The following is a 25227-nucleotide window of genomic DNA, read 5'->3' as shown; positions in this document are numbered from 1 at the left end:
GGGGGGGATGAGGTGGGGGGGAGCTGGGCATTTTCAGGCAGTTGTGCTGTTGAGCCTGCACGGGTCCAGGCACCTTTGGCCGAGGCCATCTGCAACAGTGCCTTGGTGCTGTTCACTCTGGGCCGCTGGGAGTCTGTGGAGACGAGGCTCTTCCCTGAGGCCAGCCCCTCCATGGGCTTTGCTGAGTGAGGGGAAAGAATGGGAGGGAGCTTGGGGGACTCTGTGCACGGGTGCTGGTGGCTGCAGTTTCAGTTCCTGATAGCACGGCCAGCTGGGGCGCTGGCATGTTTGTGAGCTGTCACCTCTGTCCTTTCATCCTTGTGGCTGAGCGTGGCAGGCAAGTGGCACGGCTTAGAGGAAGCCCTGGCTTCTTGTGTCCACCCGCCCAGGAGGGTGAGTGGGGCCTGCGCCCGGGAAGGCGGACAGCAGGGAGGCTATGGTCCTGTCAGCATGTGCGGGGTGGGCAAGACCCCAGGCTGGCCCGAGGGTGCTGCCTCCTGCCCCTCTGGGGCTGATGTGGCAGCTTCGCACAGCTGTGTGGGTGGCCCCACCCCGTGACAGTTGTTCGCTCGGCAGATATTTATTGAGTACTTGCTGTGTGCTAAGCATAGTGGTTGCACGGGGCGGCGGGGACCAGAGCAGACCCACATCTCTGTTCATGGGGTTTCCATTCTAGTGGACAGAGGCGGACCTCACCAGCGAGCACCAGTACACATTTATGTTGGAGAGTGAACGCGTCCTTTCAGCAGGGACTTGGACGAGCCTCAATCCGAGGGGTGACTAAAGAGAGTGTAATGCAGGGTGGGCTTACACAGCCGTGGGCAGGCTGGGCAGTGGGAGAATGAGCGGCCTTTGTAGCTCCAGGTTTCCCCAGGGAGGGAGCCGGGAATGGATTCTCTGTCCTCCGCCATCTCTTCCCACTCTCCAGCCTCTTGCTCTGCCTCCCAGTCACCAAATCCTCCTGGAGCTAACGAGGTCCTCGTGGACCAGGCCTGGACAGGGTGGGAGAGTGGATTTGGAGACACGAGTCGGGGAAGCCTGGCCCAGGGCTAAATGGGGGGACAGGCCGGGGAGAGAGATGCAAGGTTAGAGAGGGAATCCAGGGAAAGCCATCCTGAGAAAGTGCCATTGGAGCCAAGATGTGCAGGAGGTGTCACCTTCCTCTGACGGTCCCATAGCCAGGTGAGTGTGGAAGGTGCCCTGGGGCCGTGAGGGCAGGTGCCACCTGCCCAACTCTCACTGCAGCCCCAGGCAGAGCCCCCTCCCTTGCACCAGCTCTGGGCTGTCCCTCCCCTGTTGGATCTCCATGCCTGCTGCCTGCTGGCCAGAGAGCCTGCAGGGCCTCCCTCGAACACACATCACACCCACTGCCTGACTCCTGCACCCTGGCTCTGGCCTTGCTGGACCCTGGCCCGCTCGCTACGACTACACTTCCTTCCTTTGTTTAGTCATTCACGTGGCACTATTTTAGGTGCCGGGAAGGAGGCAAGGTCCCTGCCCTCACAGAGCTTACATTTTACATGGGGAGACAACAAGCAAGTGAATATATACTGTTCGACAGCGATGCGTGGTTCTAGAGAGGCGGGAAGAGAGTAGCGGATAGGTTTGGATGGGGTTATCGGAAAAGCTCCCGGGAAGGGGGAGCATTTCTCCAGAGGCCTGGATAAAGCAAGAATGTGAGCCTGGTAGGCACTGGGAGAGAGCATTCCTCACAGGGAACAGCAGCAGTGGAGGCCCCCAGTGGGAGCGTTCTCGGAGGTCAGGGAAGGGTGGGATGCCTGTGCGGCTCCCCTCAGCGCCTGTGGCTGGGAGTAAGTCTGCACCGTGTTGTAAGGGCAGTAGAAGGTGGGGAGGGTTTGAGCAGGGTGATGCCTGCTGGGATTTCCACTTTTCAAGGATCCCTCTGGGTGGGTGCAGACCAGGCTGTGGCAGAGGCTGGGGCTGGGAGCAGCTAAGAGTTCCTGCAGTTGTCCGGGTGGGAGATGGGGGTGAGCCACATGGTCTGGGCTCCAGCTTGGAGGTGAGCTGAGGACGGAGGGGGTCCCGGAGGGGCCGGTGCGGGGCCGGGTTTCAGCAGAGAGCATGGCCTCCGGTGTCCTGGGCACCGAGGCCCCCTGAGGACTGGGAAGCCACCTGCAGATTCAGGAGCACGGGGCCATTGTGGCCTGGCAGGGGCTGTAGTGCAGGAGGGGGTGGGCCAGGGTCTGCTGGCGTGGATTGAGGAGAGCACGGGCGGCCAGGACACGGGGATGGGCTGGGTGACTCTTCAGAGGATATTTATTGCAAAGGGAGAGAGAAACAGACGGCTGGCGAGCACAGGGGTCAAGAGGCGTGCTTTTATTTATTTGTTTTCAAGCCGGGTGAGGGTCCTGTATGTCTGGATGCTGAGAATGATTCTGAGAGGGGAAGATTGATGCTGGAGCAACTTGGGGGGCAGGGGTGGGGAGAAAGGCGAGCGGTGGGGCAGGCCATTCCCAGGTGGAGGGGGAGCCTCGGGTGGGAGCAGCTGTCCTGAGGGGCCCAAGGCAGGAGGGGTCTGGAGAGTGGGTGCTAGGAGGATAGGGGGTGTTTTCTCAGTGAAAAGGGAAGCCAGTGTGGGCGTGAGGAGGGACACCCACCTGCTGTGCCACTGGCTCCGCCTGGCCTTCAGTGCTTGCTGGCTGCCGTCCTCAGGGCCAGCACCTCAAGGGTTGCCGCTCCAGGTGCATCTTCTTGTGTTTCCTCCTTGCTCATTTGGCACCTACGAGCCTGGCTCGGCTTAGGGCCTGGTGCTGCGTGCCCTGGGCGTGTGTGTGTGTTCGTGTGTATGTGTTGGGGACAGGTGGGTGTCCCGGCTCAGGTGAGGAACAGGCCAGGCTGCTGGGTCTGTGACTTGCAGAGAGGATGGCGGCCTGCAGACACATGGGCAGGGATCCAGTGTCATCTGGGCCAGATCTCACACAGATGGGAAGCTCCTTGAGGGCTGGAATTGGGGGTTGGGGGTGTGACTCCACACCACTGCAGACTTTCCTTCCGTGAGCTGCACCCGTCTACCAGTCAAACAGACCCAGCTGCCTCTCCTCCCCACTTGTGGTCCAGTGCCCAGGGACAGGAGGGGAGGGTGTGGTTGACAAGCCCCTGTGGTCCTCCAGCGGCCCAGTGAGGGGCTGTTTCTGGGTCACGGGCAGGCTGAGCTTGGACCGGCTTGCCACGTGCTAATGGGGGCCCTGCCTCTGGGCGGGGGACGCGCCTGGTGGTACTAACAGAAGCCTGCGTGGCGGTGTGTGCTTGTGTCTTTGCAGACCCTCATTTTGGCTGGGGAACGAAACCCTGAAGGTGCCGCTGGCACTCTTTGCCCTGAACAGGCGGCGCCTGTGTGAGCGTCTGCGAAAGAACCCGGCGGTGCAGGCCGGCTCTGTCGTGGTGCTGCAGGGTGGGGAGGAGACTCAGCGCTACTGCACAGACACCGGGGTCCTCTTCCGCCAGGTGAGCCCAGCCGGCAGCCTCCCACATCTCTGAGTGTGCACTAGGCCCACCGTGGGCTGTCTGCCCTCCTCCAGCATCAGGCCTGGTGGGCCTGGGCAGCTCTGCCACCTGGGGGACCCTGAAGAGGCTCTCTGAAAGCAGGCCGAGGCTTGGGTCCCCAGGGAGCCCCCTCTGTAGGGGGGCAGGGCTGTCGCCAGCCAGCCTCAGCTCTCTCAGGTCAGACTCTGGAGAGACGATGCTCCTGGGAGAGCAAGCAGGCAAGGCTTTGTGGAGGAGGCAGTATTTGGTGTGAGCCCTGAAGGCCGGCATGAATTCTGACTGGTGGAGCTGGCTATGGGTGTTCCGGGCTCGAGGGTAGTATCCACAGGATTGGACCTCAGAGGGCGGGCTGGGCAGCCTTCCCTGGCCCGGGAGAGGTGCAGATGGGGCGGGCTGAGTTCCTGGGGCCAGATTCTGCCACAGCAAGGAGGACGGGGGCTGCAGAGGTCCTGGGAGGAGGCATGTGAGCAGGGTCTGAGCAGGAGTCGACGGCCCGGGCATTGGTCCCGGCTTGGCCGGTGCCGACCCTGTGACCCTCACTGGGGTTTGGTTTCCTCCTCTGGGAAGTGGTCCAGGGGCTCCTCGAGGTTCTGGAACCCTGTGGGGCAGCAGGTGGCCCAGCTGCAGGAAGCCAGCTTGGATGTGGTGGCCTCGGCTGAGAATCATTGGCATCACCCGGTTCCCAGGAACGAGAACAAGGACACTGGACAGAGGAGCTCACCCAGAAAGCCAGGAGGGCCCTGAGCTGGCCCCACTTTACAGATAAAGAAACAGGCTCAGAGGGAAATGACTTGCTAGAGGTGGAGCTGGGATTATTTAGAACCCATCTCCCGACCCCAAGTCTAGCGCTCTCCTCTCCTCCCTGCGCTGCCCTGAGTGGAGGTCTGACGCGAGCTCCCCGGGGGCAGGCAGAGCCGAGAGGACATGGGCGTCCAGCATCCGGGTCAGGGAGGAGGCGGGGGAACCAGAGGGGAGCTAAGTGTGGAGAGCGGGTGGTAAGGCGTGGCCTCTGCAGCTGGACAGCGTCCACCCCGCAGGGCACAGGCCGAGATCCACTGCCGGGAGCCACGGCCCAATGTTTTCTGTGGAAAGCACCTCCTCCTGCAGGGCTTCCCTCTGCCGCGTCGTTCTTGCAGCTGCAAGCCTGCTGTCCCTGTTGCTGGAGATGTGCAGGTCTAAATAAGTTTTCTCTGACTAGTCTTGATGCTTCTTGAGGTTTCCATAGTCTGTGGCTTAAAAACCGATCTCCTAAATTCAGCTGTTGGCTCTCTTACTGGTGTTATGCAAGATTAATTTTAGAAGAGCGCCTCCTCCACTTCATACCTTTATAACGCTATTTTAGCTCCATGTTTAATGCTAAACGCTGAAGTCGTCAGCTGCCCCGGGGGTGGGAGAAGGAAGGAAGAAGTCCTAAATGGAGGGGTCCATTTCTGAGCAGATGCCCGGCCTGGGCGTCTAAGTCAAGGTGGCATCTTGCCTGCCTGCAGGCAGTGGGGGTAGCAGAGAGGTGGGGGGAGGGAGGGGAGTGCGGGAGAGGCGGAGACGAACCCCTGGTGCTCCTGGGCACCTGTGTCTTAACCTGCCCTGTCTGGGACCTGAGGCGGGTGGCCGGTGAGGTGGGGTGCAGGTGGGGCTGGGGCACGGGCTTGAAGCAGGGTCTGAGCAGCCAGCCAGGAGGAAGGAGGGGACGGCAGCCTGCAGCTGGTGTAGGGGGCAGAGTGCTGAGGAGGTGGGTGGTGTGAGGCTGGGGGTCAGGCCCCCAGAGCCAGGGAGCCCGAGCTGACCCTCCAGGGTGCGGGGAGGAAAGCGCTCGGTCAGATACCCCACCTCTCTCCTTGCACCTCACGTTGCTGTCCTGCTGACGGAGTGACCTGGGTCCTTGTTCCCGCCACAGGAGTCCTTCTTTCACTGGGCCTTCGGTGTCACCGAGCCAGGCTGCTACGGCACGATGGACGTGGACACTGGGATGTCGACGCTCTTTGTGCCCAGGTTTCCTCCCAGCCATGCCACCTGGATGGGAAAGTACGGAGCACCCCGGGGCGTGTGACCGTGCCTGCTGACCGCTGGCTGGCTGGGGTGGGGGTGGGTGCAGGGCCTGGGCTGTGGGTGTCAAGCGGCAGGGAGCGGGAGGCAGAATTAGCAAGGGGGAGGGTTAGTGAGCAGGCCCGTTAACAGCCTACTCTGGGCCAGAGCCTGTTACCCTTTGCTGGGAAGGAGTGTCAGAGCTGGAGCCACAGACCACGGTCACGTTTGTTCGGAGGTACTATTAATTATTAATCTTGAAATTCCGGATTCCCAGCTTTGTTAAGATGCCTGAGTCTTTGGCCTGGGTCATTGGGAGGCAGCCCCTCCCTGGGTGTGGTGGGGAGGGCAGCCTGGGGCCCTTCTCTGAAGCCCGTCACTGACGTGCAGTGCAGGGCGTTACTGTGTGCCTCCCGCCTGCCGGCCTCTGGGCTAGGCTCTGCGGCTCCCAGGATGTAGGCCCTGCCTCAGCTGGCTCACCCGGGAGACAGGGTCGTGCTCTAGGGTTGTGCTGTGGGAGAAGTGTGAGGCCAGAGGCCTGGGTGAGCCTGAGAGGCTGCCTCCCTCATCATCTGTGGTGCCTGCCAGCTTGAGGGCCCTTGGCCCTGTGCACCCCTCCCGGGAGCCGTTCCTGCCTGCTCAGAGGCGCCGAGGCAGAAGCTGTGCTTAACTGGGGATGCTTGAGGTGATCAGAGGATCCTGCCAAATGCTCGCCGCCTTCCGCGTGTCATTTCTGCCGGGAGAGTGCTTATTCTGGGCTAATGTATACATTGCAGCCTTTGCTGCCTCGTGGGCCCCAAATACTCAGTACCAGGTAGGCTGGTGGGTCTGCAGCTGGTTTGAATGATAAGGCATCCGGCTGCTGCAGGGACATTGCTCTGTGCAGAGGGCCAGGGAAGGGCTCCCACACCTCAGCGGGCTTCTCCGGGGAGCGGGTCTGGCCACTGTCGGGCCTCCGATGCCTTATCTGTGGAACAGCGGTGATGCCCCTCGTGAGGCATTGCCAGGGCTGTAGTCACAGTGATGGTCACTGTGGAGTGGTTACATTTGTGACACTGAAATGAGGCAGCGAGGGTGCTGGGGACAGGCAGCTAGTAATGTCCACGATATTTGTGGCCACTCCCTATGGAGAGTTGGAATCTTTTCCCTCCTCCCTCGCTCAGTCAGGACCTGGGTGACTGCCTCGATGCGTGAACGTGGCCATATCACCGTGTGACTTCTGAGGCTAGACTGTTAAGTGTGCTACGGTTTCCACCTGGTTCTCACTCCTCAAGCCCCGCTGCCACTCAGTGAGGAACCCAAACTCACCCACGTGGAGGGACCAGAGGCCCCGCTGACAGCCAGCACCACCCGCTAGAGTGGGTGACTCCAAGCCCCAGTCCTCTCAGGGCTTTGTTCTGAGCCCCGACCTTCAGAGTCCGTGGACGTGATACATGCTTTTTTACTCCCCTGCGTGTCAGGGTGATTTGTCACAAAGCCCTGGTAACTGGAGGAGTTTCCTGGTGAGAGTTTAGATCTGGTCTCCGTGAGGAGATTGTCCCGGAGCCCTCCCCGCACCTTGAAGTGATCACAGAGCTATAGCCTCAGCCCGTCCTGCCAGTGGCCCCTGTGCCTGGGCGGCACCCATGGCTTTGGCCTGCCTGCCCTCTCAGCCTCCCTGTGGCCCTGCCTCTTGGCTCAGGGCGTGCTGAGATGCTCACTGCTCAGCAGCGCTGCAGTCAGGGATGCAGCACCGGGAGACGTGGGTGTGGACGGTGGTGAGTTTCTGTCAGGAGGTGTGGAGGGGCTCTGAGTGCGTCCCCTCTTCTGACTGCTGCTGCCGCTGCGCAGAGCTAACTCTTAAGTCAGGGAGTGCCTGTCCTTGGGGCAGGGTGGACATCCTCCAGGGCGTGGCCCCTGCCTCGGGGACTGCACACTCCATTGGGAGAAGCTGAGCAAATCTCACCCTGCCTCCCCACAGCCATCATCTGGGGAGCCAAACAGCACTTGACTTGAGGGTTTTTGTTTTGGCCAAGCCGCACGGCATGTGGGATCTTAGTTCCCTGACCAGGGATCGAACCCGTGCCCCCTGCAGTGGAAGTGCAGAGTCTTAACCGCTGGACCACCAGGGAGGTCCCGACTTGAGGGTCTAAAACCCAGGACCTGATTGGTCAGGGAGCAGCTGTTATCGGTTGGCTGTTCTAGAACATAATGTCCAATAATACAGGAATGATGTTCTGCACTTTGACTGCGGCTGGGTTTTAGAGCCACTGTTAAAAAGTTCTCGTTTAGTCTGTCCCTGCTTTGCCAGGGCAGCTGATTGTCTGGTACGGACCTTGGAGGGTACAAATGGGTCTAGGGTGGGTCTCCCTCTTGGAAAGGCTCCATGTGTGCGCTGGCCAGGCCAGACCACGCAAGCTGCTCCCAACGGGCGTTCCAGCTCTGCAGCAGATAGCTTGCCCCTTGTCTCTTGCCGACCTGGCTCCCCTCCGTGCCCATCCCCGGCAGGCTTTTCCCTTCCTCCGCTCTGGTGTGACCCTCCCCTAGTCCCCACGTCCCAAGCCTTTGGGAGAGAAGGCATGATGGGAACAGGGCAGTGGAAGGGGTTGGTTGTCGGGCTGGAGGTGGGGAGCAGCCAGATGTGATGTGTGTAGCTGTTTCCAGACGCTCATGATCAATAGGGCAGGAGCGAGGCTGATGGGATTACCTGGCCTTTGCAGTCCAGACCCACCGGACTGAACGTTTGACCTTCAGCTCCCCAGCTTCCTTCTGAGTCTCTGTCTGATGGCTTTTGAAAATCCATCTGGCAGACACTGCAATCCAAAGTCATCCAGGGAAACAGCACCCCCGTCTGTAGATCTGCCGCTTCCCGTGTAAACAGCCTGTCCTGTTGTCAGGGCTGCAGACGCCAGGGGCTCGTGGGCAGCCCGGTGCTCCGCCTGTTCCTCACCCTGGGCCTTTGTGGGGCCAGGAGTGTGGGAGCTTCTATTTTGTTTTTATCTGGGGTCTTTGCTTACAAAAGTTTGGTGTCTTTTTTTTTTTTTTGCAGTACGCGGGTCTCTCACTGTTATGGCCTCTCCCGTTGCGGAGCACAGGCTCCGGACGCGCAGGCTCAGCGGCCATGGCTCACGGGCCCAGCCGCTCCGCGGCATGTGGGATCTCCCCAGACCGGGGCACGAACTCGCGTCCCCTGCATCGGCAGGCGGACTCTCAGCCACTGCGCCACCAGGGAAGCCCGGGTGTCTTTTTGATGTGAGAGTGTTTCCCATCATTTTCGTCAGAATCGACCTCAGCTGATGGCAGTTTTGGCTGCTGGGGTGTCTGGGGTCCTCTAAGCAGGTGGGAAATTGCCTCCTTGGGCAGTTTCAGCACTGACAGAGGGTGAGCAACTTTGGGCCAGGTTGGGCGACCCTCCTAGAACCTTTGGAGCCTTGGCGGTTTTCTGCTCCCATCCCTGGCTGAGGCCTCGGGCTTGGAACGTGAGACAGTGTGGCTGGCCTGGGGTTTGTAGGGAGGAGGGGGCTCTCCCGAGAGCTGAGGCCCCGAGCACTGCACTTTCTGGGATGGGGACTGATGTGTGCTGTGGTGTGTGTGAATGTGTCTGCAGTGTGTGTGCATGTGTGATGTGTGTGGGTATGTTTGTTGGGGGGATATGGTGTGGTGTAGTATGTGTGCCGGGTGGTGTGGGGGGGTTGGAGTGTGGGAGTGTGTGTGTGTGTGTGTGTGTGTGTGTGGTGTAGGGTTGTGGGGTGGTGTGTCTGTGGGGTGTTTGGGGTGTGCTTTTTCACAGTCACTGCCCCCACCCCATACACACAGCTGGGTCACAGGACGAAGGCTGCCTCCGCCAGCCTGACGGCCTGGCCCCAGCTCCCCCGTCTTTAGGGAAGGCGCCCTGGGCACTGATGAGGGGTGCAGGCCTTCCTGAGGAGGGCCAAGGGAATTCCTTTGGCTCTGACCCCAGGCGGTTTGCGGAGAGCCTGACCCCGGTCAGCCCGAGGCCTGGCGAGGCGTTTGGCCCCTCCCCCCGGGCTCTGCTGCCCACGGGCCTCCTCTCCATCACCTCTGCTCTCCGCACCGGCCTCTCTGGGAAGTGCTGCCTCGCCGCCCAGGTTCAGGCGCCTGCATAGCTTTGGAGAGCCCTGCTTTTCTCTAACAAGCTAATAGAGGCCTGACATGGTTGCCGACTTCCTTCTGGGGCAAGTGCGGGGTGCCGGGCGGTGAGCTGGAGGAGAGGCCGCTGCGTTGTACGTGGCTGCAGGCAGGCTCCGGCCGCTGGAGGTGGATGATGACGGCTGTGATCTGGCCCTGTTACTTGTTCATTAGCCCCATGCGGGCGGTCAGCTTGCCAGCTAGACCTGCGCTTGGAAATTTCAGTTCCTAGAGGGCTCCACCGTGTCTGCACCGTGGGCATTAATTGAGAAGTCTCCTTCTCACAGGAGGGCCCGCACGGGGTGTGGGCACTCGCTGCGCCTGCCCTGACCCTGAGTTCTGGGAAAGGCCTCCCCTGTCGCATGCTGGGCCCAGCTGCCTGTGAAAGAGGCCTGCGTGGGCCGGGTTCCCAGATACTGGCTCCTTCTTGAAGACACAAACCCTTTTGAGTGGCACCCTCCCTCCTCTCTCCTGCCAGAGCTGCCCCTTCCTTTTGAAGGCAAGAGTTTCTGGGGTGGGGTCGGCTTCCCTACTGACCCATCCTCTCCCATCCAGTTGCTTCTACTTGGATCTCCCACACGACGGGATCTGGCATGAGTTGCCCTGCTGGACCCTAAACTGCAGTCAGGGCTCCATGCAGCCTTCCGTGAGGCTGCTGCCAGCCCGGCACTCAGGTGGCGTATAGCTGCCCAGTGATCCAGCCAGCTCTGTAGGGCTCACAGGGACATGCCACTCCTTCTCCTGCCTGCCCCTCTGGTGGCTGGCTTGACGTGGTGGCATGGCACCCTTACCTCTTAGGGTGACATTTAAATGATTTTTACTATAATTGGCCCCCAAACAGGAAAAATAAGTACTATTCAAACTTAATTATCTCTGCCCTTTAGAAGAAAAAATGACACGCAAAGTGCCAGAAAAGATGCTCCCAGCTTTTCGGGTTGTATCTGTCAAATGGTTATTCTTGCTGAGAACCAAGCCTGTGGCTAGTTGGGCGATCTGGGGCCCTTGAGGCCCAGTGTGCCTCGAGGTGGGCAAAGGGCATTTGGTGAAGCTGGCCCCTGGGCTTACTTGCTCCTGGACATTGGGATGGCTTCAGCCGGCTCTCCCATGGGCTGGCTGGCCCTTGCCACTCCTTGGCTCCCGTGGCAGGTGAAGTGGCTCGTGGCTGGTAGGTGAGGGGTGGACAGGCAAGCGCACAGCCCTGGGGCCGCCCACAGATCACAGCTGCCTCGTGTTCTCCTCTCCTTTTCCCCCTCGTCCTCCCACCTCCTCTGGTTCCACCTTGTCAAGACGTTGACCTCAGGCTGAACACACGGAGATGTTCCCAGGTCTGAAGCCTCCTAGGTCTCTGCTGAGTGCTGACTGCCAAGACTCCCAGGTAGGGCAGACAGGAGCACGTTTCCTGAGGTGTCCTTTGGCAAGACAGCTTGGGAGAGTTAGTGTCCCCGACGGGAGGTAAGGTGAAAGGTCAGTGTCCAGGCTAACGGCCGAGACGCCCCTCTGTAGGGATCATTGAGGCTGGCCTCGAAAGCACGTCCTTGGCTCTTCCTGAATGTTTTGGGGGTTTGCTTTTGATGCCTGTCACTGCTGGAGGGGATGAAGTGACTGGGGACCAGGGGTGAATTGGGGACCTGCTGAGAATTCTGGGCATCTGTCCTGAGCAGGGACTGGAGCCGGGGCAATCAGCGTGAATGTGGTGATGACACCGGTGGCCCTGCCTCTTGCCTCTCTGGCACGTGCTTTTGTGAATGGCTGCAGGGTCAGCTGTGCTGGGGGTGTCAGTGCTTGGTAGCAAAGGGTCAGCGAGCTCTTTGCAGTAAGCCCTGGAACCGGGGCCTCCAGCATCCAGGCAAGGTGCTTGTCATCAGTTCCTGCCCCACGTAGCTGCTACAGGCAGTGCTAATGGAGGCACAGCCTTTGGCCCTTCAACTTTGAGTCCCGTCTCAATCACAGAAGCTAATGCAATTGGATCGTGCAAATTTAATTACCAATGGGAGCTTGATACCCAGTGCCCGCTTCAGAGAAGCCAAAAGGGCGGTAAAGCAAAAAGGGTTCTGGGGCACCAGGCCGCCGATCTCAGTGGACCACTGTCCCCCCGGCCTGGCTCGCTGCCTACAGCTGTGAGCTTCCTGCTGCTGACCCCCAAGGCCACCCATCTGTCCCTTCATTGTGCTCTGTGTTTCCTGGCCACAGTCCGGTCTGGGATGCTTGTTGGGGTGGAGAGGAAAACGGTGCAGGGCTTAGAGAAGGAGTGGGAATCTGTTTCCTGGGTAGCGATGCTGGTTGATCAGTGGTGTTTCAGAGGCACGTGGAGCTTGCTTTCCGAGGTGGTCATTTCCGAGTCCCAAAGTGCTCTCCCTCCCTGTCCCGTACGGGCCTCCCCAGGTACACCGTCCTTGGCACCTCCACCTGCCTGTCGTCTGCTCACCCGTGAGAGCCCAGGAAGCACAATCTGAAAACCATCTGCTACTTCCTCTGAGGCTTCTTTCAGATCTGACACTTGGTGACTAGAATATCATGCAATCACAGGCAGGATGGGAGTGAATCCCCCATGCTGATGCGGTGCCCAGGCGTGGGACGGGGTGTGTGTGTGTGTGTGTGTGTGTGTGTGTGTGCGCGCGCGCGCGCGCGTGCATCTTGGACATCCTTCCCCCAGGCGGCTAGAGCTCCTGATGTGAGCTCTGTCACCAGCAGTGACATTGACTCATCTGCCTACCAAGAGGCTGGGGGGTGGGGATGGTGCTTGCTGGACCCACCAGCCCTGCTCAGCACAGCTGTGACCAGGAGCCCTTTGTGAGGCGGGCAAGGGCTACCCAGCCTCCTCCGCCCTGCATCTTTGTCTTCTCACTGGCTGATTTTTCAGGGACGATGAGTAAGCTTGAATGTTTCTCATCACAGTGAGTAATACTGTTACTGGCTTCTTTAAAATGTTAACTTTTAAACTTTTCTTTAAAGAGGCTCTGTGGGGGCCTGGGAGGCAGCTAATTTCATGTCCCAAAGCATGGGTGGGCTGGCTGGCTGCCCGGTGTGGGTGGGCTCTCATTGGTAGTAGAGGGAGATTTGTCCTCAGCTGCTTGCCCCAGGCGGCCAGGGTCACGAGCTCGAAGGAGGAGCAGAGGTTGGCTGGGGGAGGTGGAGGGATGCAGGTGGGGTTCAGCAGTCACTCTGTGGCCCAGTGTCCTTTGCCCTCCGAGCCTGTGTTGGGCAGACCGGCTCGGTGCCAGGTGCCGGCTGGGGCAGGGATGGGCCCGGGGCTTCTTGGCCTGAGCTCAGAAGGCAGCCTGGACCCAGCTGCGGCCAAACCCTGACCCTGGCGTTTCCTGTGCTTCTTTTTGAGGATCCACTCCAAGGAGCACTTCAAGGAGAAGTACGCCGTGGATGACGTCCAGTACACAGACGAGGTCAGTAGTGGCCGACTCTTCCCACTGCAACAGCCTGGCTGGACATCGCGGGACAGCATGGTCCAGCTACCAGCCCCCTCAGCAGTGCCCTTGTTTGGAGAGAGCAGGCAAGAAACATGCATCTCAGACCTCCCCGGGAGGCCCCTGCTTTGCTGGGGCAGTGCCCGACTTGGTCGCTAGTGTCTTGTACCTTGGATGTGGCCGCTGAGCTGCTCGGAGGAAGGATGTCTCTGTGAAGGTCTGATCAGGCTTGGCTGGGCCTTCGCGTGTTGGGAGGCCCTTCCCACAGGCCCTCACCAGCTGTAGGTGCCGCTGTCAGAAGAGCCCCAGACAGCGAGAGGCCTGTGGGATGGGGTGGGCTTGGAGGACCCCTGGCTTTAATCCTCTTCCCAGCATGGTTGCCCAGTGGCATGTGGCCTGGGTGGCTATGTGACTGTCCTCCTGGGGCTATGAATCTGTCCCCCAATCCAGGCAGTCAAAAGGGGCTGCCCCTGGGCTTCCCTGGTGGCACAGTGGTTGAGGGTCCGCCTGCCGATGCAGGGGACACGGGTTCGTGCCCCGGTCTGGGAAGATCCCACATGCCGTGGAGCGGCTGGGCCTGTGAGCCATGGCCGCTGAGCCTGCGCTTCCCGAGCCTGTGCTCCGCAACGGGAGAGGCCACAACAGTGAGAGGCCCGCATACCGCAAAAAAAAAAAAAAAAGGGGCTGCCCCTGACTTCCACTGCTGTTAGGGCCAGGCCGTGGCAAAGGTGAGAGCACAGCCATGTGCCCCCCTCGTCTCCTTGGGGGACCAAGTCCCCCCGATACTGCACCACTGCCAGGCGCACAGGAGGCCTCTGCTTGTCCCTGGGTGCTGTCACAACCCCCATGCTCTGTGCAGATCGGTGCTGGGTAGAACAGCAACACCCCGAGGTGAGTGCCCACTGCCCGAGGTGCAGCGCTGGCCTGGCAGGATCGGCTGCATGGAGCCCCTCCGTGCCACGTTTCCCCAGGCAGAGGTCGTCATACACTAAGAGCTGGGCTGGCATTGAGTGAAAAGGCAGGAGGAGTTACTGACTGGAGGAGGGAGAGGAGGTGGGAATTGGTAGAGCTGAAAGATCAGCAATAGGAGATGCAGGGCAAGCTGCAGTTTCACTCACGCCTGATGTTGATGGAATGTACTTACGCATCCTTGAAAGTTTGCAACTTGAAGGTTCATATGTAGGGGACTTACTGTACCTTGTATTTTTGAAGTGCTAGAGAGAGAGGGATGCCCATCCTTAGTTGTGATTTTGTTCTGACCCTCTCCTTTGGTGGGTGTATCCCTCCTACCTTTGTGAACTGCATCTTAACATTATTGCTCTTTGGGACCTTGGTCTTCTGGGTCTCCTCGGTGTGAAACCTGGAGGGGGCAGCCTGGGATGGGCCCTGAGGCCCAGCGCGTCGAGTCAGAGCGTCTCTCTGCCGCAGCCTCCCAGCCACAGTCTGGTGTTTTTGCTTTTATGACCGGGGTGGGCGGGGAGGGGGGCGGTGGCCGTGAACTCAGCTCCATTTACACAGTGATTTCTGGGGAGAAGGAGAGCCTGCCTCCAAATGAGGTAAAACAGAGGAGGTCTTGAGTGTCAGGCCAGGAAAGCCTGTCATGATAGTGTAGAATTACAGCCCCACAGACCAGCTCATCTGAGTCTGTATTTATGAAGCAGAATCTTAAGTGAAGGCTTCAGTGGAGGTGAGAGCACGGTGCTTTCTGCAGGGCCACGCCGTTATCACTGTCATCGTTAATCGGCCTTGTTGTGACGATTACTGCTATGGATCTTATCGGAAACGAGGGCTCCTGTGGACCGTGGGACAGGCGCTTCACTCCAGGATGGCACCTGCGGGTTCCAGCAACCTCGGCAGCTCACACAGATCCCCTCCTCCCTCTGCCCTGTCTTGTCGTGGGCCACGGTCTCACCCCATTAAGAGGAATCCAAGGCTCCAAGCAGTGAAGGGCCTCATGCACGGCCGCATGGCCATGGAGTACCAGGGTTGGGATTTGACCCCACCAACTTTGGACCCCGGGGGCTCGCCCTCCGCCTCCGCCTTTGCCCTGTCAGAAGTGAGCGGATGCTGCAGGACACGCCTCCAGAGATGACAAGGCCCCCAAGTGCCTTTGATTTTCTGTGGCTTGAAATGGAGCCCGACTCAAGTACAGACACCTGGGCTGGGAGGCACTCGAGGGTGCCTGGGGCTACTCCATCATGGAAAGCGACAGGAAGCCCTTTATGTTGGGGAAGGGTTCCCTGGACCAGTTCTGTGGTGCTCAGCTTGATCTAACAACCTTGGGCAGCCTTGGCTACAAATCACAGACGAGAAGCAGCTGACACTTGTCTCCTGTGAAAGAGGGCAAGAAGCCCCCACCCCAGGCCGCGGCCCGTCACTCGATACCACATGTACAGTACAGGTGTCTGATGTAGCAAACCTGGCTATCTAGTTTCCCTCCTCCTGTAGGTGATCCTGAGTGTATTGAGAAGGTAGAGTGAATGGTGGCTCCCCTGAGAGGGGGGAACTCAGGAGAACCTTGAGAGGGGCTACTAGGCATTGCCATCAAGGTGCAGTGCAGTGGCTGGTATTCATGGGGACGGGAGTTGGCCAGGCGGAGGGCACGTTTTTGCGCTCTCCTTTATGGCACCAGGCAGATGTTGCCAGGGTCACTGGCTCGCATGTAAGAGACCTTGGTGGCAGCACAGTGATGGATGCTGCCTGCCTCTCTGCCTCGGTGGGTAGAGGCGTCAGGGAGTGGTGGGGTCTGCGGCGGGCCCTCTGAATGCTGTGTGGGACTGCTCGCCCCAGGTTACTAGATGTACCAGTTGTTCATGAGTAGCTGCAAATCCATGTTGTTCGTGGTCTTTCCCAACATTTAAATTTGAGAAACGAATTGAATTTTAAAATTTTTATTTAGCTATTTATTTTGGCCGCACCACGTGGCTTGTGGGATCCTAGTTCCCCGACTAGGGATCGAACCCGGACCCTTGGCAGTGAGAGTGTGGAGTCCCAACCCCTGGACTGCCAAGGAATTACCCCCAAATTGAACATTTTAAATGCATTGCCGGCCACCGGCGTTCAGCCCTGTTTCAGACTGCCGTGAAAAAGGTTCAGTTTTAAAAGCTTTGCTTTTTGCACAGTGAAGCCCCGCTCCCGGAGCAGTGCAGCCTTTCTTGACAGCACTGGTCAAAGATTGTCCAGCCCCTTTTTCTGGATCGTCACCCTTGAAGAGTGGCCAGCAGGCCTGGTGGGAGCTTTGGGCACGAGGGTGCGTGAGGCCTCCACGGGAAGCCTCTGACTGTCCCCAGGGGAGGATCCTGGTCCATAGGGCTCTGGAGAGTTCTGCGTGTGCCGTCCACTGCGACCTGCCGGAGAGGCCAGGCTACCTGGGAAACTGGTGCTGCGGCTTGAAGCAAGGCAAGGCGTTTAACAGCGCTGGTTCATGAGAGCTGGTAGGTCCCCAGTGACCACTGGTCCACGGAAATGAGGCCCCGTGTGGACAGAGCCATGTCGTCCTGTGTGCGGAGCTGTAGTTCCCACCTGTGACGCATAGCTGCCTCACGTCCGTCGCCTTAATTTCGGAGGCAGGGAATCAGGGTGTGCTGACGAGAGGGTAGCACTGACTGGTCTCCACGGGGAAGGGCGGGTGCAGCGGCCTGGCTGGGGGAGGTTTTGCAGCCGCAGAGGTAACCACGGCCCACTCAAGTGTTCACGATCAATAAAAGATGCTGCCCTGCCAGGGCCAGCAGACGCCCAGCCTGCTGCGTCAGGCCTCCTCCATCCGTGTGCACATCGGGTGGCATTGAGAGGGCTGCTTTCTCCTCCGTTATCCCCAAGCAGCACGTCCTGAGTCACAGCCGAGAGAAAAACCAGCAGCCCACACGTGTGTTATCCTGCTCCCCTCTCCCAAGGACAATAGCACACACAGTCCCCGAGTGCCTACGCGTGCTCTGGTCGTGCTGCCGCAGTTGACAGACCGCCCCGTGCTGATGAGCATAGACCCTTCAGTCCCCGTAACAACACACCCAGGGCCAAGTGCGGCTCTGGTTCCTTCTAATGAGCCGCCCCCTCCTCCTCGCAGAGGGCCTAGGGCGTGCTAGCGACTCACCACGCCCTCGTGCGTGCAGCTCAGAGGCTGGGCTTCAGTCATTCTCAGAGCAGTTACTGAGCAAACGAGGAGGGTCCAGGGAGATGGAGCGTTGGGCTTGCGGGTGGGAGGGTGAGTCATCTGGCCGTGAGCCTCACAACCTTGACAAAATATGGGGCTTGTCACCCAGCAGTTTCACTGGGTCAGTTTTTTTTTTTTTTTTAAAGGAAGTAAAGACTTTATATCAGGATGCCCATCAGGGCATACTTTGTAAAGTTAGTCATTAGAAATAATGTAAGTGCCCAGTAGAGAAATGAATAAACTAACTATGCCAGATCTGTTAAGAGAACATGGCACAGCCACCACTGTGCTCTCTTTTAACTATGGGCAGATTAACCCATAAGCCTTTTCACTGGTGAAATCTGGACATTTGCAGCACCAGCTTCCTGGGTGGTTTACATGACATGAGTCTGCAGTGAGTGGCACAGGCTGTGTAATCAGGTGTTCCCTGGACGTTTACCATCCCCCGCGGTAGTGACTGGTAACAATGGCGTGTTTGAAGACTATTTAATGACAGGAAATAAGCGAAGCATGTAACTTCATATGATCCAAACGTCATTACAGATCTCTGTTTTTATGTGCAGAGATAAAAAGTCTCGGGATGGTTTTGTAGGTGTATTTTATCTTTTTATAGTTTTCGGTATCTTCCAGGTTTTCTCTGGGAGCCTCTCAGTATTAAAAAGCATATATATATATATGTCAGAACTTATCAAAACGTGCACTTCAAATAACGTGCAGTGTAGAGTATGTCGGTGATGGCTCAGTAAAGCTGTTGAAACAACAAATCCTCACTCTCGCCCTGTGTCAGGGTGTGAGAGTTCAGGGTGGGAGCGTGGGGAGGGGGCTCAGTACAGTAGGAGCTGCAGTGGCCAAGATGCAGAGCAGACTGAGGGGTAGGGCCAGGAGAGGAAGAAGGCGGTCCCACCGGGGTGGCCCGTCCCCTTGGGGTGAGGATGTCATGGCTGAGGCAGTGTGACCGGCCGGGGGGCAGTAGAGGAGGGAGTGGACCAACCCGCCGGGGGACCAGAGACCTCAGTCCTGAGCTCAAATTGAGGAAGCGGCTACGATGGGGAGAAGGCGTCCCAGGCAGAGGCATGGGGAGGTGAGCTTGGGTGGCAAGCTCGTTCAGGGGGTCGGGTGGGAAGCAGCCAGCGTGCAGGGCCCTGAGTGGGTCGTGGAGGGGTGGAAAGCGAGGATGTGGGGTTGGGGGTGGCAAGTCCATGCGGTCAGGGAGATGAAGGGGGCAGGGAGGAGGGTGTCTCCCCTGGGCACCAGTGCCGAAGAGATTGCCTCCGTGGGTCTTTCGTGAGGGACCAGGCAGATGGACACAGGTGCTAGCCTTGGAGGGCGAGTGGGTCTGGCTCTTAGGAGCTGGGATCTGTGTGGGGCTCGGAGCCAGGGCAGCACGTGGGGAAGCCGGGTTTAGGTTTGAGTCCCTCTCTGTTACCTGATAGCTGTGTGGCTTTCAGAAATCCCTTATTCTCTGTAAACTTCTGCTTGTTTAAGGATGAGCTGTCAGTATTTAATAACGCTGGTACGTCCTCGCCATCAGGCTTCACGTGGTGGCACTAAAGTGGATTTTTCTTTCTGACCTTTCAGATCGCCAGCATCCTGACATCACGGAGCCCCTCCGTCCTCCTCACTTTGGTAAGTGGCCGGTGTTCAGGGACCAGGCAGCGTTTGAGTATGGGGAGGGGCTTTAGGGAGCTGCTTGCCCCTGCAGAGGTCAGGGCCGTGGGGGGGATTGAAAACAAGGGTCGTTGCTGATAAATAGTGACAGCTCAGTCTGAATTGCTAAACGTGTCCAGGACCATGTCCTCCATTCTCCAGTCGACCTGGGCTGTGTCCTGTCCCGAGGCCACTGTGGACAAGACGCCACGCATACTCCGAGGGTTAAAACCTGACTAGAGGATGTATTTGTGTCAGGTTGAGCTCTTGGGGTTTGTGGATGTAGAATATCAATTTGCTTCCACACTGTCTCTCCTCCATTGTTGATAGAGAATGTATCAAAACGTGCACGTCAAATAGCGTGCAGTGTAGAGTGTGTCGGTGAACACACCCTTTGCATCTGCCCATGAGGCTGCTGGGCTGTGTGGCATCAGATTTTGGACTCGGGGCACTAAATGACGGAGGGCCTGCTGCAGCCTGGGGCAGGCAGGGGTGCACGGTGCAACCTCGCAGGGCGGGGAGGGGGTGCTGAGGCTGTGAAATGGCTCCGAGAAGAAGTCTGCTTTCTTATACTTCAACCTTGGGGAGCTTCACATATGAAGAGCATGCAGCCCTTCTACCCTCCCAAAGTGACCCTTCTCTCCTTTGTTAATTGATTTTTACCGAAATAGTTTTTCTCAGTTATTTTTGTTAGCACTACCCGTGATCTCTTTTTTCCACCCTGCTGTTTTGATGGCTGAGAAGAAACGTTACGATTGTGATCACGGAGGGTTCAGTGTGTTTTATTTGGGGGGGATACAATTAGACATCGACCTGTAGGTCTTGAGGAAGAATTAAAAGGCGATTTAAAAGGCCTGGCCTCTCTGGTGATGGCACGTTTTCCTCTGAATCTTTTGTTTTGTCTCCGCTCCTGTCTAAGTTCCAGTTGGAGTCTCCTTACGATTAGGGAAAGGAGAGGAATGTAACACAGAGTCTCGGTGTCACGGAGAAAGGCCCCTCCTGCCTGAGTCGGGTCACACCCGCGTCTCTGGAAGGGCCGGATTTGACAGTGCTTTTCAGGACACTGTCTCTGGGGAGCGTGTGTGCACACACGTGCACAGGGAGACCAGCCAGCCTTGGGGCAGCGGGGGAATTTGTGGTTGGAGGTGGTCCCGGTCCGAGGTCTTCTCTCCCAGCCTCCACCTGTGCCCAGGCAGCCTGAGCTGGGGTCAGCAAGGTGCTTGGACGGAGGAGGCCTTGCTTTCTCTCCTTTTCAAGCTGCAGCAGAGAAAAGAGGGCTGCCCTTGTGCTGGGGCCCGGCCTGGAGTTACCTGAAAGGCGGGAAGGGATGGGTTGGCTGGGCTGAGGTGGGTGCTCCCCGTCGTCGCCCCGTGTGGCGGGTCTGCGCCCTCACGTTCCCTCTCTCTCTCCAGCGCGGCGTCAACACTGACAGCGGCAGCATCTGCAGGGAGGCCTCCTTCGAGGGCATCAGCAAGTGAGTCCTGGGGCCCTGGGAACCGTCTCCTTTCATCCTCCATCAGTTCACATCTTCACCAGCAGGCTGGCCCAGTCTACAGACTAGACACAAAACACACTAACAGAAGGATGCTAAAGAGCGGTTAGATTGGGTGATTCGAGGACATGCTTAGCAAAATACTTTGCCTAAATTCACTCCAACCTTGACTTTAAGGATCGATGCCACTTCCCTGTCAAGCTCTACTGTGAAAGCACAGGCCCGCCACGTGCTTAGGGAAGCCTTGGCAACCATGCACACACATGGGTGGCCGTTTTCCTTCCAGGGACCTGCTCTGAGCTCCGTGGTCTTCGTTTTTATCAGCCCCCTCCCCTCACTCCTAGCCCCTGACCTCCCCCAGCCTGGCTCATAGCTTCCCCTTGTCCCCTGCTGCCCCAGTCCCAGATGGCTGCCCCCTTACTTGCCCTCGCTCCCCAGCGTAGCCCCAGGCCGAGCCCCCCAGCTCTGTTCCCCCTTCTAGGCCTCCCCAGGCAGGAGGGCAGGTGTTGGGCACAGGAAGCCAGCACCTCTCCCGCCTTGCCACCCTCATGCCCTGGCCCCTGGAGAGTGCCGCCTGCCAGCCATGCCTGTGTCCCCGGGCTGGCTGCTGCCTGGCCCTGCGGGGAGCGGTCTGTAGGACCCGAGGCTGCAGCAGATGAGCCCTTGAGGGGAGGCACCTGCTCCTTGGGGCTGCTGAGTGTGGACAGCTCGCCTGGTCTCCTGTTTCTCCGGCCCCAGCCCCCCCCACCCCCCGCCAACCTGTACTCTGCGCCACGGCATCCTCTGTCCTTTGGTGGACCGAGGAAGTGCCTTGTAATTATGTATGAGCCTGAGCCACGGGAATTTGTGCGTACGTGTGATGTGTGATGTGATTAGGAGAGATTATGAGCTCATAAATACGTGTCACTTCCCTCAGTGATAAGAGTGGTGGGGCATCAGGTTTGCTTCTTTTCATCGCACGCATCTCTGCATCCTCTTGGGAGCTCGCCAGAGCGGCCTCGCCTCCCACACCAGCAGTGATTAGCCCAGCTTGTTGAGGTGCTGGCCGTGGAGCCGCTGTCTCTCTCCAGGCCCTTGAGGGGAGTGGTACAGGGCACAGCTTCCAGCTGCCTGTCCTGATCCGAGCCTCCCCTCGTCCCCCAGCACTGCCCGGCGCGGGGCGGCTCCTGTGCCCTGCTCACCTGCCTACGCTCTGGTCCCGTGGGCTGGCCTGTTCAGTCTCGACTTGGGTCTCACTGCCTTGTGGGGAAGCCCTGAGCTAGAAGGGGGGAGCCCTGGTGGCTGCCACACTGACCGGTTCTGTGACCTTAGCAGAACTTGCCTCTGAGCCTCAGCTCTCCCACGGGAAGCATGGTGCTCGGGCTTGCTGTGGGGTGAAATGAGATCCCGCTTGTCCAGAACCTGGCGTGGAGCTGGTGCTTAATAAACAGTTGCCCACGAGCAAGCCCCCATCACGCCCCAGCGCCCCTCTGAGCGTCAGTTTCCCCAGCTGTGTAGTGGGCCAGCAGACTTCAGGATGTCCGATGACAAGATTCCGGATGTCAGTGAGCTGTGGGGTCCTTCTTGCCCCACCTCCCAGCCGAGGCCTCTGCTGCAGAGAGCGCCTTCTCAAGCACCCGGGGCCCAGGTTTTCTGGGGGAGCGGTGGGGGACTCCAGGGGCATCATCACTCTCTGTGAGCAGTGGAAGTGGAGGCCTTGTCCCCACTCCCCCGGGAGGAGTGCCACTGTGAACTGACCTCTCCCTCCACTGAGCAGACCCCAGCCTCTGTGCCCCGCTGCTCCCTGAGTCCCCGTGGCCCCTGCCAAGAGCCCAGAGGAGCCTGTGCTTGGCCAACACCCCACCCCACCTTGGGAGTGCTTTTGGAGAGCCTTAACTTTGCGCACTCTCCCAGGCTGGCCCTCTCCAACCCATGGTCCAGTCCAGACGGGGGCTGGCTGTGAGCTGCTCCCCAGGCCCCTCACTGCTGGGCTGAGCGCCTGCCCCCATGCTGGGGGGATTCGTTTCCACACCCGTGTGGCAGGCTGGGTTTTCTGACTCGGCTGAAGTATCGCAGGTGAGAGCCCTCCCTGCCTTGGGGTCCCCAGGCCGCCCTGTGGTACGGCCTCCCCTACTGTCGCCTCACACCTTGCTCTGGGCCTTACATCCCACTGTGGCACCCTTTGTGTAGCTCTGCCCTTAGGGGTTGCTCCATTTGGGTACCGCCCCCCCATCACCACCCTGCGGCGCACTGTGGCCACTGACCTCGGGCCCCCTGCCAGCGCCTTCCCTGCAGAAAGTCGTGTCTGTATTCCTGGGGTCTGGGTGCAGCTCAGCCCCCTGTCTCCCAGCCACCCCAGCTCTGCCACCTTTCGGACCCTGCGCCAGGCTGGAGAGGCCCTTGTCCTCCAGAGCCGCTGTGGCTCAGTGACCACATTCACCTGCCAGCCGTGAGCACCTCCAGCTGTTTGCAGGGATAATAATAGCCTGTTTCCTACGCAAGATGAATCTTGCTGTCGTCCTACTTTCTAATACTCACGCAACTGCTTCTATCCTCGGTCACTTCTCACTGCCCTAATGAAGTGCCTTATTCCTGGAATTTTTGTTTTTGACCCTTTTGAACTTCTCTGCAACACCTCCCATCTTGGATCCTTCACTGACCTGGTCTGGCAGAAGTTCAGGTTTTGGCCTCTCGGTTTGTCCTGATGGGCCACCCCAGGCCACCTTTATCCCTTGGCCTGGGGGCAGGAGGGAGCTTGTGATGGAACAGTGGCCTCACCTGTCCACCCAGCTGCGACCTCTCCAGACGTGGCTCCTCAGGGTCGGCTGACTTGGGCCTGTCACCTCGGTGGGACTGTGGGTTTGGTCCTGGGAGCCCTCAGACCTCCCTTGGCCTTCCCAGATCAGGGCCAGGCCGCCTGCTGCCCACGGCAGGGGGTGTGCCAGGTGTCCCAGTGGTGGGGTCGCAGGGGACTGGGAGCAGGGAGGCAGAGGCGGGGTGGGGCGGTAGACATGCGCTGGGATCTCCCCATGGCCAGGGCCCCCTGGGCTCACCAAGGGGTGTGGCCTCGTCCTCCCTGGGGAGCCAGGGTGTGATTATGCTGGGGTGAAGGGAGCAGGTGGGGACAGTCTGTAGGCCTCGTGCTGAGTTTGACTCCAGCCCCGGCCACAGCTCCCTGTACGGCGGGATTGGCGCCCGGACAGCTCCCAGGGAAGGGGTGGAAGGAGCAGGCCCTGTAGTGGGCTCTGGCCAGAGGACAGGGTCAGGTGCTCGTCGCCAGGTGCTGGTCTGTGGAGAGGGTAGCTCCACAGGAAAGACACCTTCTTCCTGGGGGCGGCACATACCACAGCTGCCTGGAGCAGCTGGGTCCTGCAGCCTGGGAGCAGAGGCAGACATGATTCGTCTTCGTTAGCATCAGAGGAGAGGTAGACTTGAGAGCAGGTTTTCCTCAGACAGACAGACGGACAGACCCTGGCTATGAAGGGAAAGAGATTATCTGTGGGGGGCCAGGTGGCCTATGGGCCGCCTTCTTGGCCTGAGACAGTTCCGTCCAAGGCAGGCAGACTGCCCAGGAGCCCTGAGTGGGGGCAGCGAATAGAGAGCGCTCTGTTTCACGCCGTTGTCTGACGGAGAAATATGGTCGCTGTTTTACATTAGCTGGTTATTCAGGATAAGCACATTTCTTATCTTGTGGCATTCACTTAAATTGCCTTGCATATTTGACGATGATTGGTTACAAATTAATTCCATTTAAATAAGCAGTTAAGTATGAAATTGCTGAATTTGGGGGTTATTAATGCAGGAATATTAATGTTCAGGGATGTGAATTTTCAAACCCAAGAAGTAGAGGGACATTATTAAAACTCGACAGTTACAATAAAATGCCAGTGTGTGGTGTGGGAACCAGTGGCTTTCTGGTTACTGTTAACTTATGTATCAAGTTAACAGTTTGGATTGAGGTTCTGATTATGGCTCATGGAATCTCCGAGTCTCCTGAAGAGACGAGCACCTGACCCAGCCCCCAGTGTGGGTGGAGTGGGGGCCTTCTGGGACCTGTTCTCCATCTTCCAGTTAGAAACTGCAGGGAGGAGCCCGGGGGCTGGAGCAGGGCTGGCTGGGCTCACACGACTCACTGTCTGTCACCCAGCCCACAGCTAGAGCCCACCAGGGAGGCACCCTCAGCTTCCAGGGCATTCCCCACCTTCATGGGCTCTGGTGGGCTTCGTTGTTGCTTTTACACAATTATTACATGCTTGGTATAGAAAGCTCTGACTAGCACAGAGGCGAAAGCAAGGAATGTTCAAATTTCATTACCTGAGTTAAACCACTGACATTGCCGTGAATGTCTTTTGGACTCTTATGTGTGTGTCTGAGTGTGCATTTGTGTGAGTCTGTGTGTTTCTGTTTGTGTGTATATTTGGGTGTTAGTCCATGTTTATGCCTTTGTGTGTGTGTGTGTATGTATTTGCCTGTGTCCATGAATATACATCTGTGTGTGTCTGCCTGCGCCTCTTTTCTAAGCGTATGCCTGTCTCTGTGTGTGTCTGTGTGTTTGCATCTTTGTCTTTGTGCCTGGTCACCTTGCTGTTTGTGTGTGTGTGTGCATGTGTGTATATGTACGTATGTTTTGTAACGTGAGATTCTACTGGCGTGTTTGGCTTTTGAGGAGATAGGCCATCGCTTTTCCTAGCGTCAAAGTGATATTTGGCAGAATGGGAGACGGTCTATATTGCCGTCTTTATTTATGTCATCTCCTGCTCTGTTCTTCACTCTGAGCCAGGTTGGCTCTCTGTGATCTCTTTGATATTTCACAAGTAGGGCTTGATTCTACAACACTTTGAATTTAGTAGTCTTATTTTTATAGTTAGGGATCCCGAAAGCTTTGA

At 58.4% G+C, this 25227-nt stretch overlaps 1 protein-coding gene across 1 annotated transcript in view; it reads left to right on the top strand.

Moving 5' to 3' along the window:
* PEPD (peptidase D) overlaps window positions 1-25227 on the top strand; it is a 120477-nt gene that overhangs the window by 5252 nt on the left and 89998 nt on the right. Inside the window, exons 2-6 of the mRNA XM_024734053.1 lie at window positions 3282-3465; window positions 5399-5526; window positions 12989-13052; window positions 18802-18849; window positions 20283-20344. Coding sequence (XP_024589821.1) covers window positions 3282-3465; window positions 5399-5526; window positions 12989-13052; window positions 18802-18849; window positions 20283-20344 — 486 coding nt within the window. The remainder of the gene's footprint in view (window positions 1-3281; window positions 3466-5398; window positions 5527-12988; window positions 13053-18801; window positions 18850-20282; window positions 20345-25227) is intronic.

This window comes from Neophocaena asiaeorientalis, unplaced genomic scaffold (genome assembly GCF_003031525.2).
Source record: "Neophocaena asiaeorientalis asiaeorientalis breed wild unplaced genomic scaffold, Neophocaena_asiaeorientalis_V1.1 scaffold280, whole genome shotgun sequence".
Taxonomy (NCBI): domain Eukaryota; kingdom Metazoa; phylum Chordata; class Mammalia; order Artiodactyla; family Phocoenidae; genus Neophocaena; species Neophocaena asiaeorientalis.
The sequence above is the reverse complement of the archived record's forward strand: the minus strand, read 5'-3'. Positions and strand labels throughout refer to the sequence as shown.